The sequence below is a fragment of the Lathyrus oleraceus genome, chromosome 3, assembly GCF_024323335.1.
Source record: "Lathyrus oleraceus cultivar Zhongwan6 chromosome 3, CAAS_Psat_ZW6_1.0, whole genome shotgun sequence".
Classification (NCBI taxonomy): domain Eukaryota; kingdom Viridiplantae; phylum Streptophyta; class Magnoliopsida; order Fabales; family Fabaceae; genus Lathyrus; species Lathyrus oleraceus.
Window position 1 is genome coordinate 302,571,977 of NC_066581.1, and position 12,086 is coordinate 302,584,062.

A 12,086-nucleotide genomic window follows, 5' to 3' on the forward strand; every position below is an offset into this window, starting at 1 on the left:
TATTTTATAATTTATTTATTTATTTTTAATATGAATACGGGTCACGGATACGACTATGGACACTTATATACTTATAGGACATGGATACGGATACTAATTTTGACACACAAGCTGTATGGATACGAGTATGGAGATTTTTTCAAATTGCTAGTACGGGGATGGGTACTATGTACTCATTGCCATCACTATTCCTAGCATTAACGTCTGATGCTTAATGTTGATCTTAACCTTCTATACTTTTATGCCAAATATCATAATCTTTTATTTAGTTTAATCTTTCTTTTTCATTTGATGATGTTTATGATAAATTACATTATTCCTTTGTGATCATCCAAATCTGTTAACCAGTTAAGTAAATAGAGCCGCACAAAAAGTTTGCACTTCACATGTAAGGTATCCACGTGCTTGGTGATAGTCAAGTAAGGTGTCCGGGTGCTTGAGGTTTTCCAATTTTGGGTGCGTCTTCGAGGACTTAGGGATGTGATAGTCAATTATGTGTTTGGTGAGCCGATTCCTTTGGCGGTGAGCAGAGATATGTTTGGTTGAATCATGTTCATGTCTTATTTGAGAACGGTGTGAGAAAGATCTCATTGGATGGTGGTATGCTCCTGGTGTATGGCTATTGTCTACACCTCTATAGTCACAGATAATGACAAGGGCAATGCCTCATGGACAACTCTTGAGCTCTTGATGGTTATGACCCAACTTCGAAGGAAGCGTCCCTCGAAATGAGTCCATAGTGACCGTGTTGCAACTATTAGATTTAATTATTAGATTTAATTCATATTTAAGTTTGTTAGATATTAGATTTAAATATTAGATTTGATTCATATTTAAGTTTGTTAGATATTAGATTTAAATATTAGATTTGATTCATATTTAAGTTTGTTAGAGGCTTATAAATAGGGTGTCAATCATTGTAACTTTTAATCCTTTTTGTAGCCATCATTCTCTGAATAAGAATATTTCCATTCATCATATATTCTACCTTTGCACCAACAATTGGTATCTAGAGCTCCGGTTCGGATTCATTGGGGAAACACGGGAAACACGAGTGAACGTGAGGTCTTGTGTGTTTGATTTTGATTCTTAGATTCGTGTTGAATCTTGAACAAAATCTGATCAGAATTTTAATTCTGTGGGTTGGGAAACACTGTGTGAGAAATCTGAGTGTATTGTGCAAGGTAGAAAGATGAACGGAAACGGCAACATGAACACCAAACTTCCAGTATTTGACGGTAAAAACTGGAACCGTTGGATGATCCAAATGCGTGTACTGTTCGGTGCTCAAGATGTTCTAGATCTTGTCACTGATGGTTATGTTCCGGTAGCAGCAGATGCGACGGATGAACAGAAAAACACGCAGAAGGAAGTAAGGAAGAAGGATCAGAAAGCATTGTTCTTCATTCATCAATGTGTTGATGTAAATGTGTTTGAGAAGATTGCAGATTCAACGACAGCAAAGGCTGCGTGGGACACACTGGTTAGATGTTATGGTGGTGACACATCAGTGAAGAAGGTGAAGCTTCAGTCCTTGAGAAAGCAATATGAGAATCTCAACATGAAGAATAATGAGAAAGTTTCTGAATACATCTCCAGAGTGATTCTGATCACTAATGAGATGAAAGCGTGTGGAGAAACTCTTTCTGAAGAAACAATCATGGAGAAGGTATTAAGATCCCTTACCTCTCAATTTGATTACATTGTGGTAGCAATAGAACATTCCAAAGATCTGAGCACCATGAGAATTGAAGAACTGCAGAGCAGTCTAGAAGCGCAAGAGTTGCGTTTGACTGAGAGAACTTCTGAAAGGGAAGTAGAGCAGCAGGCTCTGAAAGCAACTTCTGATAGGAGGTATCAGAAGCAGTCAGAAGCCAGGAGAAGATCTGATGGTGGTCAGAAGTCAGAAAGCTCAACCTCTGATAGACAAAAAAATGCTCAGAAGGGAAAAGAGAAGTATGACAAGAAGAAAATCCAATGTTACTGCTGTAAGAAGTTCGGTCATTTTGCTAGAGACTGTTGGTCAAACAAGGAGAGAAAATCAGAAGAAGCAAATATAGCCAGAAGTTCTGATGACGAATCTGTGCTATTGATGGCCTCTGAATCTGATGATATGGATCTGATAGACTGGTGGTATATGGACACTGGCTGTTCAAATCATCTTACTGGAAACAAGAAATGGCTGGTTGACTTTGACTCTGAAAAAAGGACAAAGATCAGATGTGCTGATGACAAATATCTTAATGCAGAAGGTATGGGAAATGTCAGAGTGATTCTGAACAATGGGAAAACAGCATTGATTCAGAACGTGTGGTATGTACCTGGCATCAGAAGCAATCTGATGAGTGTGGGACAATTAATTGAGAAAGGTTTCTCAGTTACCATGAAGGACAATCTTCTGAAGCTGTACGACTGTAATCAGAAGTTGATTATGGAGTCAGAACAGGGAAGGAATAGAACATTCAAGGTGAATGTCAGAACTGCAGACTCAGAATGTCTTAGTGCAACAAGTGCTGAGAAGGAGAGTGAGCTGTGGCACAGAAGATTTGGTCATTTGAATTTCAGAAGCTTAAAACATCTGAATTCAAAGAAGTTGGTACATGGAATTCCTGCAATTAAGAAGCCTGAAAAGTCATGCAAAGTTTGCATGGAAGGAAAACAACCACGATTGCCATTTGCGTCAGAAACTGCTCCAAGAGCAAAACATGCCTTGGGAGTTGTACATTCTGATGTGTGTGGTCCATTTCCAGTAGCATCGATGGGAGGGAATAAATACTTTGTGTTATTTGTTGATGAATTCACAAGAATGACATGGGTATCCCTTATTAAGTTCAAACACGAGGTGTTTGATGAATTCAAGAAGTTCAGAATGAAGGCTGAGAATCAGAGTGGTCAAAAGCTGAAGATTCTTAGAACTGACGGTGGAGGTGAGTATAACTCCAAAGAGTTCCAGAAGTTCTGTGAGGAGAATGGAATTGAGCATGAGGTTACTGCTCCTTATACCCCTCAACACAATGGTCTTGCTGAAAGAAGAAACCGAACTTTGCTTGATATGGTGAGAAGCATGCTAAAGGAGAAGAAGCTTCCTCAGAAGCTCTGGGGAGAAGCTGTTGCCACCGCAACGTATGTACTCAACCGATGTCCTACGAAGAAGTTGAAGGAAATAGTTCCAATACAGAAGTGGACTGGAGATAAGCAAAGTGTTAGTCATCTGAAGGTGTTTGGTTCTGTTTGCTATAAACATGTTCCAGAAGCCAGAAGACAGAAGCTGGATGATAGAAGCAAAGTGATGATTCTGATAGGGTACCACAGTACAGGTGCATACAAGCTCTATTGTCCAGAAACCAATAAAATTGAATTCAGTAGAGATGTGATTGTGAAGGAATCAGAAGTTTGGAATTGGGAAAAGTCTCAATCTGATTCTGATGTTAGAACTTCTGAAGAAAGGTCAGAGTTCAGAATTTCTGAGGTTGGAGTAAACTCTGACGTTGATTCTGACTCTGATAGTGTTTCAGACTCTGATGATCCAGACTCTGATGACCCAGACTCTGATGGTAATCCAGATTCTAGTGGCAATTCAGACTCTGGAAATATGCCAGACCCTGAAGATGGTCAAAGCTCTGGAGGAAGTCAACCATCTGAAGCTAGAAACTCTGAAGCTCAAGACTCTGAACAAGTTCAGAGACCACAAAGAATAAGAAACATCCCCAGAAGATATGCAGAATTTGACATGCTGAAAGACACTGAAGTAGACTCTGAAGGAGAAGTTATTCAGTGTGCCATGTTAGTAGACTCTAAACCCATAAGTACAGAAGAGGCTCTTAAGCAGAAGCTCTGGCTGAAGGCCATGAAAGAAGAACTTGATGCTATAGAGAGAAACAAGACTGGAAGTTCTGAACAAGAGATAGCCAAGTTCAAGAAAGTTCTGATGAATGAATTCGAAATGACTGATCTAGGCAAAATGACATACTTTCTAGGGATGGAGTTCAGATACTCTGAGAAAGGTATTATTTTGCATCAGCTCAAGTATGAATTAGAACTTCTGAAGAGATTTGATCTGAAGAATTGTAAGATTGCTGTTACTGCATGCCAAGCTGTGTGGATTCTGAATCTATTGCAGGATCTGAAGATTAAAGTAAACAAACCTCTGAAGCTGATGATTGACAACAAGTCTGCAAACAATCTTGCCAGAAACCCAGTGTTGCATGGGAGAAGCAAGCACATTGAGACCAAGTATCATTTTCTGAGACATCAAGTTCAGAGGGGAGTGTTAGAAGTTGTACACTGCAGCACTCAGAAGCAGTTGGCAGATGTTCTGACGAAAGCTATCAAGACTGATCAATTTCTCAGATTAAGGGATGGAATTGGTGTTACAAGTTTTGATGGAATATGAATTAAGGGATGGTATTAGATTTAATTATTAGATTTAATTCATATTTAAGTTTGTTAGATATTAGATTTAAATATTAGATTTGATTCATATTTAAGTTTGTTAGATATTAGATTTAAATATTAGATTTGATTCATATTTAAGTTTGTTAGAGGCTTATAAATAGGGTGTCAATCATTGTAACTTTTAATCCTTTTTGTAGCCATCATTCTCTGAATAAGAATATTTCCATTCATCATATATTCTACCTTTGCACCAACAGCAACACCTAAAGTTGTGTTTCTATTTAAATTGGAATTTTTTATTGATTTTCTTCAACGCAAAGGAGCTCTGTGTTATGTTATTCCAACAGAGTCAAAAATATTTACAGTGAGTTTTTGCATATGGTGCTCCTACCAAAGCTTGGAATTGTTGAAAGATTGCAACAATGTAAACTTTGAGAAATACGGTAGAGAATTCGTGAGAATCACAACGATTATCTCAGACGACACCACTATGTCGTACTAAAATCAGGAAATGATTGTCGAAGGTAGAAGCCTATGGTACAGTGGTTACTGTTTTCTGGTGAACATATGAAATACCTGCAAAAAGTTAACACTATCTCTAATCAGTGTTTGAATGAAGTGAAACTTTGCAAATGTGTTAAAGAAAACCTAATGGTCACGCCTATATAAGGAGGTGGTTAGAACCATTTCCGATTTGTTTAGGTTCATATTATTTAACTGGGCTAGTTAACTAAGTGTAAAGGTTTTACATTCGTTGTGTAGACTTGGGGCTACAATTCATTAACAGATCAATGTAAAGGTTTTACCTTCATTGTGTAGAAAACAGAAGAAAAAAAACTTATAATCTTAATGGAGAAAAAACCCTAACAAATCTAGGCTATAGTATAATGTCAAGATACATACTATCTAGCTTGTTCATATGATTCTTAAGAACATCTATTTCGTGCATGTGATTGTCATCGAGCAATATTTTGGCCCTTTTGATTGCAGCATTGATTTGTATGTTCTTCAGTTTTGAGAGCTTCAATTTAACCTCCTGCTTCTTTAAAACGGTTTCAAGTTTGTAAACACAGTTTTCCAATTTACTTTTAGCTTCGGCCATTTCTTGGAATTTCTTATCTTCAGCACTATAAATATCAGCTTCTCGAATCAATTTTTGAATTTCTTCTGCAGATAACCTCTCTTTATAATCTGTTATCACAATCTCATTCATGATGCCCGTGGATGCTTCCTTAGCACAAACTGCCAAAATACCGTTCTCATCAATAGAAAAGTTTACACTTATAGGATGGCCACGTGGGGCAGTTGGAATCCCAGACAGTGTAAAAGAACCAAGAACATTGTTGTCACTAGCTCTCGTTCTCTCACCCTCATAAACCCCTACCATAACTAAAGTTTGGTTATCTATAACCGTTTTACACATTATTGCCTTCTTGACAGGTATAATAGTATTCTTAGGAATCACTACTCTCATTCTATCATGAGGCTTTCTAAAACCTAAAGACAATGGTGTAACATCGATCAATACCAAACTTGGAACATTCTTAATGCCATCACTTAGCAACGCAGCCTGCACAGCTGCACCAAAAGCAACAGCCTCATCAGGATTGATGCTATTGCACAAATCCTTTCCATTGAAAAAGTCCCCTAATAACTGCTGCAGTTTGGGAATCCTAGAAGAGCCACCAACAAGGACAACATCATCTATACAACTCTTGTCCATCTTAGAGTCAGTAAGACAACTCTCAACTGTCTCCATACATTCATTAAAAAGGTCCATATTGATTTCCTCAAACTTAGCACGAGAAATTGATGAAAAGAAGTCGATGCCCTCAAATAATGCATCTACCTCAATAGTGGTGTCAAAAGAAAAAGAGAGTAACTTTTTCGCCCTCTCGCATTTAGATCTCAACCTCCTTAAGGCTCTTGGGTTTCTACTAATGTCCACTTTGTTCTTCCTATTGAACTCCTCTAAAAAGTAGTTCACCATTCTATTATCAAAGTCCTCACCACCAAGGTGGGAGTTTCCAGCGGTAGCCTTAACTTGGAAGACCTTATCCTTGATTGTTACAAGAGACACGTCAAAAGTTCCACCACCAAGGTCAAATACAAAAATATTGCGTTCTCCCACACAAGCAGTTTTCTTGTCAAGGCCATATGCAATAGCAGCAGCAGTAGGCTCGGCAATTATCCGCATAACATCAAGGCCAGCAATGGCACCAGCATCAATGGTGGATTTTCGTTGAGAATCATTGAAATAAGCTGGCACAGTAATGACTGCATTCTTAACCGGTGATTCCAAATATGCTTCTGCAATCTGACGCATCTTTGTGAGGACCATTGATGAAATTTCCTCAGCACAGAGGTGCTTCTCCTGACCCTTGTAATCAACAACTACCATGGGTTTGTTGTTTGCATCAGCAACGACTTTGAATGGCCACATGTTGATGTCTTTTTGAACAACATCATCACTGAATTTCCTACCTATTAACCTCTTAGCATCTAAAAAGAAAATTATTGGTTACTAAAGGCCCAAACCAATCAACATTGAAAAAATCATAACACTTAAGTGGCCTCTAAAAATGAAATGTACTGATTCAACAAAGTAAGTGAAAGGAAGTTACCAAAGATAGTGTTTTGTGGGTTTGTAGCAGCTTGATCCTTAGCTGCTTCACCAATCAATCTTTGTTTGTGAGTGAAAGCAACACAAGAAGGTGTGGTTCTGTTGCCTTGGTCATTGTGAATAATCTCAACTCTAGCGTGTACATCATGCCACACTGCAACACAAGAATAAGCTGTGCCAAGGTCTATTCCCACGGCATGCCCTTCATATTTCTTAGGCATCATCGTTTAAGTAAACTATAGAATCTCAGAAAAAAAAAACTCAAGTCTGAAAATGTGGAAAATGGGAACAGGCAATTTGACTATTTATTGAGATTGGTTGCGTATTGTAGTAAATAACCGACGATACAACTGTTTACGAAAACTGAAGCGTGTGTGTTTTCTTCTGCTCTTTCATGGTTGTGTTGTATGCTCTAATTAATATTTTCAATTTATTATTTTATTTTTAATATATGTGAAATAATCTACTATAATAATCATTTTGAGACAGAACGAATAACAACAACCAATAATATATTTAACAAAGATTCTATTATGATCAATTGAAAATAAATGAATTAATAAATAATAACTGTCAAATAAAATTCATGATAAATTAATTATATTAAGTTTATATCATAAAAAATTACAACAAAAAAAACTACTAATACATGTTAAAGGGTTTAGAGAAAAATTATTGTTTATATTACTAATCATCGTAGAATGAGGAGGATCATAACTTTCACTATCACCATTATCATTGTTACTTGTTGTAAGTAATGACGGTGTATAAACTATTGTGACGGTGTTTAGCTGGCAACGGCGTTTTGTCGCAATTATAATGATATTTTATCTGATTTTTTTCTCGGCCTTAAAACGGTGAATAATGATATTAGAAGACTTTGATACTGTTTTGTCACCCGTCACATATCAATATTTAAAACTTTGAAATAGTAAAAAAAAAATTATAGATGAAAAATTGATTCAAGAATGATTAAGGGCATGTTTGAAACACTTTTCAATTTTAATTCTTAAAATTTATTTTTCAGATCTATTTTAAAAAATTATTTTTAAGAAGAAAATTAACAAAAAAATTGTTTGATAAACTAATTTTTAAAAACTGTTTTGAAAATATGAAAATGAAAAAACTTGTTTGATAATCTAATCTTTTAATAGTATTTTAAGAAGAGAATAAAAATGCATATTTTGTCATTTACTTTTAAAATCTATTCTATTGTATAAAATATTACAAACGTAAGAAAATTAATTGATATTTGGTCGAATACAAATAATTTGGTTAAATCAATTTTTAATTTTACAAATCATATAACACTTGTTTGTAATAATAATAAGAAAAAAACAAGTAAAAAATGGAATTTCACGTTTAATAGAGAAAAAAAAATTATATAGTGAAAATAATTAAGAAACACAAAAAAAAATTAAGTAAAATAAATAAACATATTTGAAAATGTTACTTATACATAAAAAGAGTATAAATAAAAGAAATAACATACTCTTTCAAATACGTTTTTCTATTTTATTTTTAAAATATAAAAATTATTAAAATTACATTAATGCTATTAATGAAAATTATAAATTTTCATATTTTTTGTTCAAGTTTTATAATACTAAAAACTAAAAAGTAAGAAGCAAAACACAACTAAACTGTTTCACTTTTTTGCTTTTAAAAACTGAAAAATAGAAAAGAATTTTTAAAAACACTTTTGCAAAACATTATATTCAAACAAGTTTTTAAATTTTAAATTTTCAAAAACTAAAAAAGAGATTTTAAGATGCATTTCAAACAGGCCCTAAGTATTTGGTTTGTCAAAAGTAGAATTGCTCCTACCTTCAAAATTGATTATACCTCCAACTAGAAAGAAAGTAAATAGTGGAATTATTTGGCTAAACCTTACTTCCTGAAGTATTTGGTGATTGAATACAAGATCGTCAAATATTAATCCTCTTCATATTTTTTCAATCCTCATTTGGAACTTTTGTAACAACTCTACTTTTTTGTTTCTTTTGTTTTTCTTTTCTTCTTTTCTTGCGTCTTTCCTTCTTTTATTATCATTGGCAAGACATCATACTAAGAATTGAAGAACACAACAAAAACAAATGCATTCGTTAAATAAAGAACAATCAATTTACAAACAAGGAAAGCATACTTATTAAATTTGAAATTAAAACTTTAACGATAAAACAAAATAAAAAGAGATAACACAAATCTGTGGGTTTTCTCCCACGCGGCACTTATTTAAAGTATTTAGCTTAACCGTGTGATTCTCTATTAGGGCGGCATATATAACACAAAAAAACACATTATCTATTAGATTTAATTATTAGATTTAATTCATATTTAAGTTTGTTAGATATTAGATTTAGATATTAGATTTAAATATTAGATTTGATTCATATTTAAGTTTGTTAGATATTAGATTTAAATATTAGATTTGATTCATATTTAAGTTTGTTAGAGGCTTATAAATAGGGTGTCAATCATTGTAACTTTTAATCCTTTTTGTAGCCATCATTCTCTGAATAAGAATATTTCCATTTATCATATATTCTACCTTTGCACCAACAATTGGTATCTAGAGCTCCGGTTCGGATTCATTGGGAAACACGGGAAACACGAGTGAACGTGAGGTCTTGTGTGTTTGATTTTGATTCTTAGATTCGTGTTGAATCTTGAACAAAATCTGATCAGAATTTTAATTCTGTGGGTTGGGAAACACTGTGTGAGAAATCTGAGTGTATTGTGCAAGGTAGAAAGATGAACGGAAACGGCAACATGAACACCAAACTTCCAGTATTTGACGGTAAAAACTGGAATCGTTGGATGATCCAAATGCGTGTACTGTTCGGTGCTCAAGATGTTCTAGATCTTGTCACTGATGGTTATGTTCCGGTAGCAGCAGATGCGACGGATGAACAGAAAAACACGCAGAAGGAAGTAAGGAAGAAGGATCAGAAAGCATTGTTCTTCATTCATCAATGTGTTGATGTAAATGTGTTTGAGAAGATTGCAGATTCAACGACAGCAAAGGCTGCGTGGGACACACTGGTTAGATGTTATGGTGGTGACGCATCAGTGAAGAAGGTGAAGCTTCAGTCCTTGAGAAAGCAATATGAGAATCTCAACATGAAGAATAATGAGAAAGTTTCTGAATACATCTCCAGAGTGATTCTGATCACTAATGAGATGAAAGCGTGTGGAGAAACTCTTTCTGAAGAAACAATCATGGAGAAGGTATTGAGATCCCTTACCTGTCAATTTGATTACATTGTGGTAGCAATAGAACATTCCAAAGATCTGAGCACCATGAGAATTGAAGAGCTGCAGAGCAGTCTAGAAGCGCAAGAGTTGCGTTTGACTGAGAGAACTTCTGAAAGGGAAGTAGAGCAGCAGGCTCTGAAAGCAACTTCTGATAGGAGGTATCAGAAGCAGTCAGAAGCCAGGAGAAGATCTGATGGTGGTCAGAAGTCAGAAAGCTCAACCTCTGATAGACAAAAGAATGCTCAGAAGGGAAAAGAGAAGTATGACAAGAAGAAGATCCAATGTTACTGCTGTAAGAAGTTTGGTCACTTTGCTAGAGACTGTTGGTCAAACAAGGAAAGAAAATCAGAAGAAGCAAATATAGCCAGAAGTTCTGATGACGAATCTGTGCTATTGATGGCCTCTGAATCTGATGATATGGATCTGATAGACTGGTGGTATATGGACACTGGTTGTTCAAATCATCTTACTGGAAACAAGAAATGGCTGGTTGACTTTGACTCTGAAAAGAGGACAAAGATCAGATGTGCTGATGACAAATATCTTAATGCAGAAGGTATGGGAAATGTCAGAGTGACTCTGAACAATGGGAAAACAGCATTGATTCAGAACGTGTGGTATGTACCTGGCATCAGAAGCAATCTGATGAGTGTGGGACAATTAATTGAGAAAGGTTTCTCAGTTACCATGAAGGACAATCTTCTGAAGCTGTACGACTGTAATCAGAAGTTGATTATGGAGTCAGAACAGGGAAGGAATAGAACATTCAAGGTGAATGTCAGAACTGCAGACTCAGAATGTCTTAGTGCAACAAGTGCTGAGAAGGAGAGTGAGTTGTGGCACAGAAGATTTGGTCATTTGAATTTCAGAAGCTTAAAACATCTGAATTCAAAGAAGTTGGTACATGGAATTCCTGCAATTAAGAAGCCTGAAAAGTCATGCAAAGTTTGTATGGAAGGAAAACAACCACGATTGCCATTTGCGTCAGAAACTGCTCCAAGAGCAAAACATGCCTTGGGAGTTGTACATTCTGATGTGTGTGGTCCATTTCCAGTAGCATCGATGGGAGGGAATAAATACTTTGTGTTATTTGTTGATGAATTCACAAGAATGACATGGGTATCCCTTATTAAGTTCAAACACGAGGTGTTTGATGAATTCAAGAAGTTCAGAATGAAGGCTGAGAATCAGAGTGGTCAAAAGCTGAAGATTCTTAGAACTGACGGTGGAGGTGAGTATAACTCCAAAGAGTTCCAGAAGTTCTGTGAGGAGAATGGAATTGAGCATGAGGTTACTGCTCCTTATACCCCTCAACACAATGGTCTTGCTGAAAGAAGAAACCGAACTTTGCTTGATATGGTGAGAAGCATGCTAAAGGAGAAGAAGCTTCCTCAGAAGCTCTGGGGAGAAGCTGTTGCCACCGCAACGTATGTACTCAACCGATGTCCTACGAAGAAGTTGAAGGAAATAGTTCCAATACAGAAGTGGACTGGAGATAAGCAAAGTGTTAGTCATCTGAAGGTGTTTGGTTCTGTTTGCTATAAACATGTTCCAGAAGCCAGAAGACAGAAGCTGGATGATAGAAGCAAAGTGATGATTCTGATAGGGTACCACAGTACAGGTGCATACAAGCTCTATTGTCCAGAAACCAATAAAATTGAATTCAGCAGAGATGTGATTGTGAAGGAATCAGAAGTTTGGAATTGGGATAAGTCTCAATCTGACTCTGATGTTAGAACCTCTGAAGAAAGGTCAGAGTTCAGAATTTCTGAGGCTGGAGTAAACTCTGATATTGATTCTGATTCTGATA

At 35.9% G+C, this 12,086-nt stretch overlaps 1 protein-coding gene across 1 annotated transcript; it reads right to left on the reverse strand.

The window, feature by feature from the left end:
- Positions 1-5,145: 5,145 nt before the first annotated feature.
- Positions 5,146-7,269, reverse strand: LOC127127245 (heat shock cognate 70 kDa protein). The gene is made up of 2 exons (XM_051056376.1): positions 7,020-7,269; positions 5,146-6,897 (listed from the first exon to the last, which is right to left on the reverse strand). The coding sequence occupies exons 1-2, from the start codon at positions 7,240-7,242 to the stop codon at positions 5,273-5,275; spliced, it is 1,848 nt and encodes a 615-aa protein (XP_050912333.1). The 5' UTR covers positions 7,243-7,269; the 3' UTR covers positions 5,146-5,272.
- Positions 7,270-12,086: the final 4,817 nt, after the last annotated feature.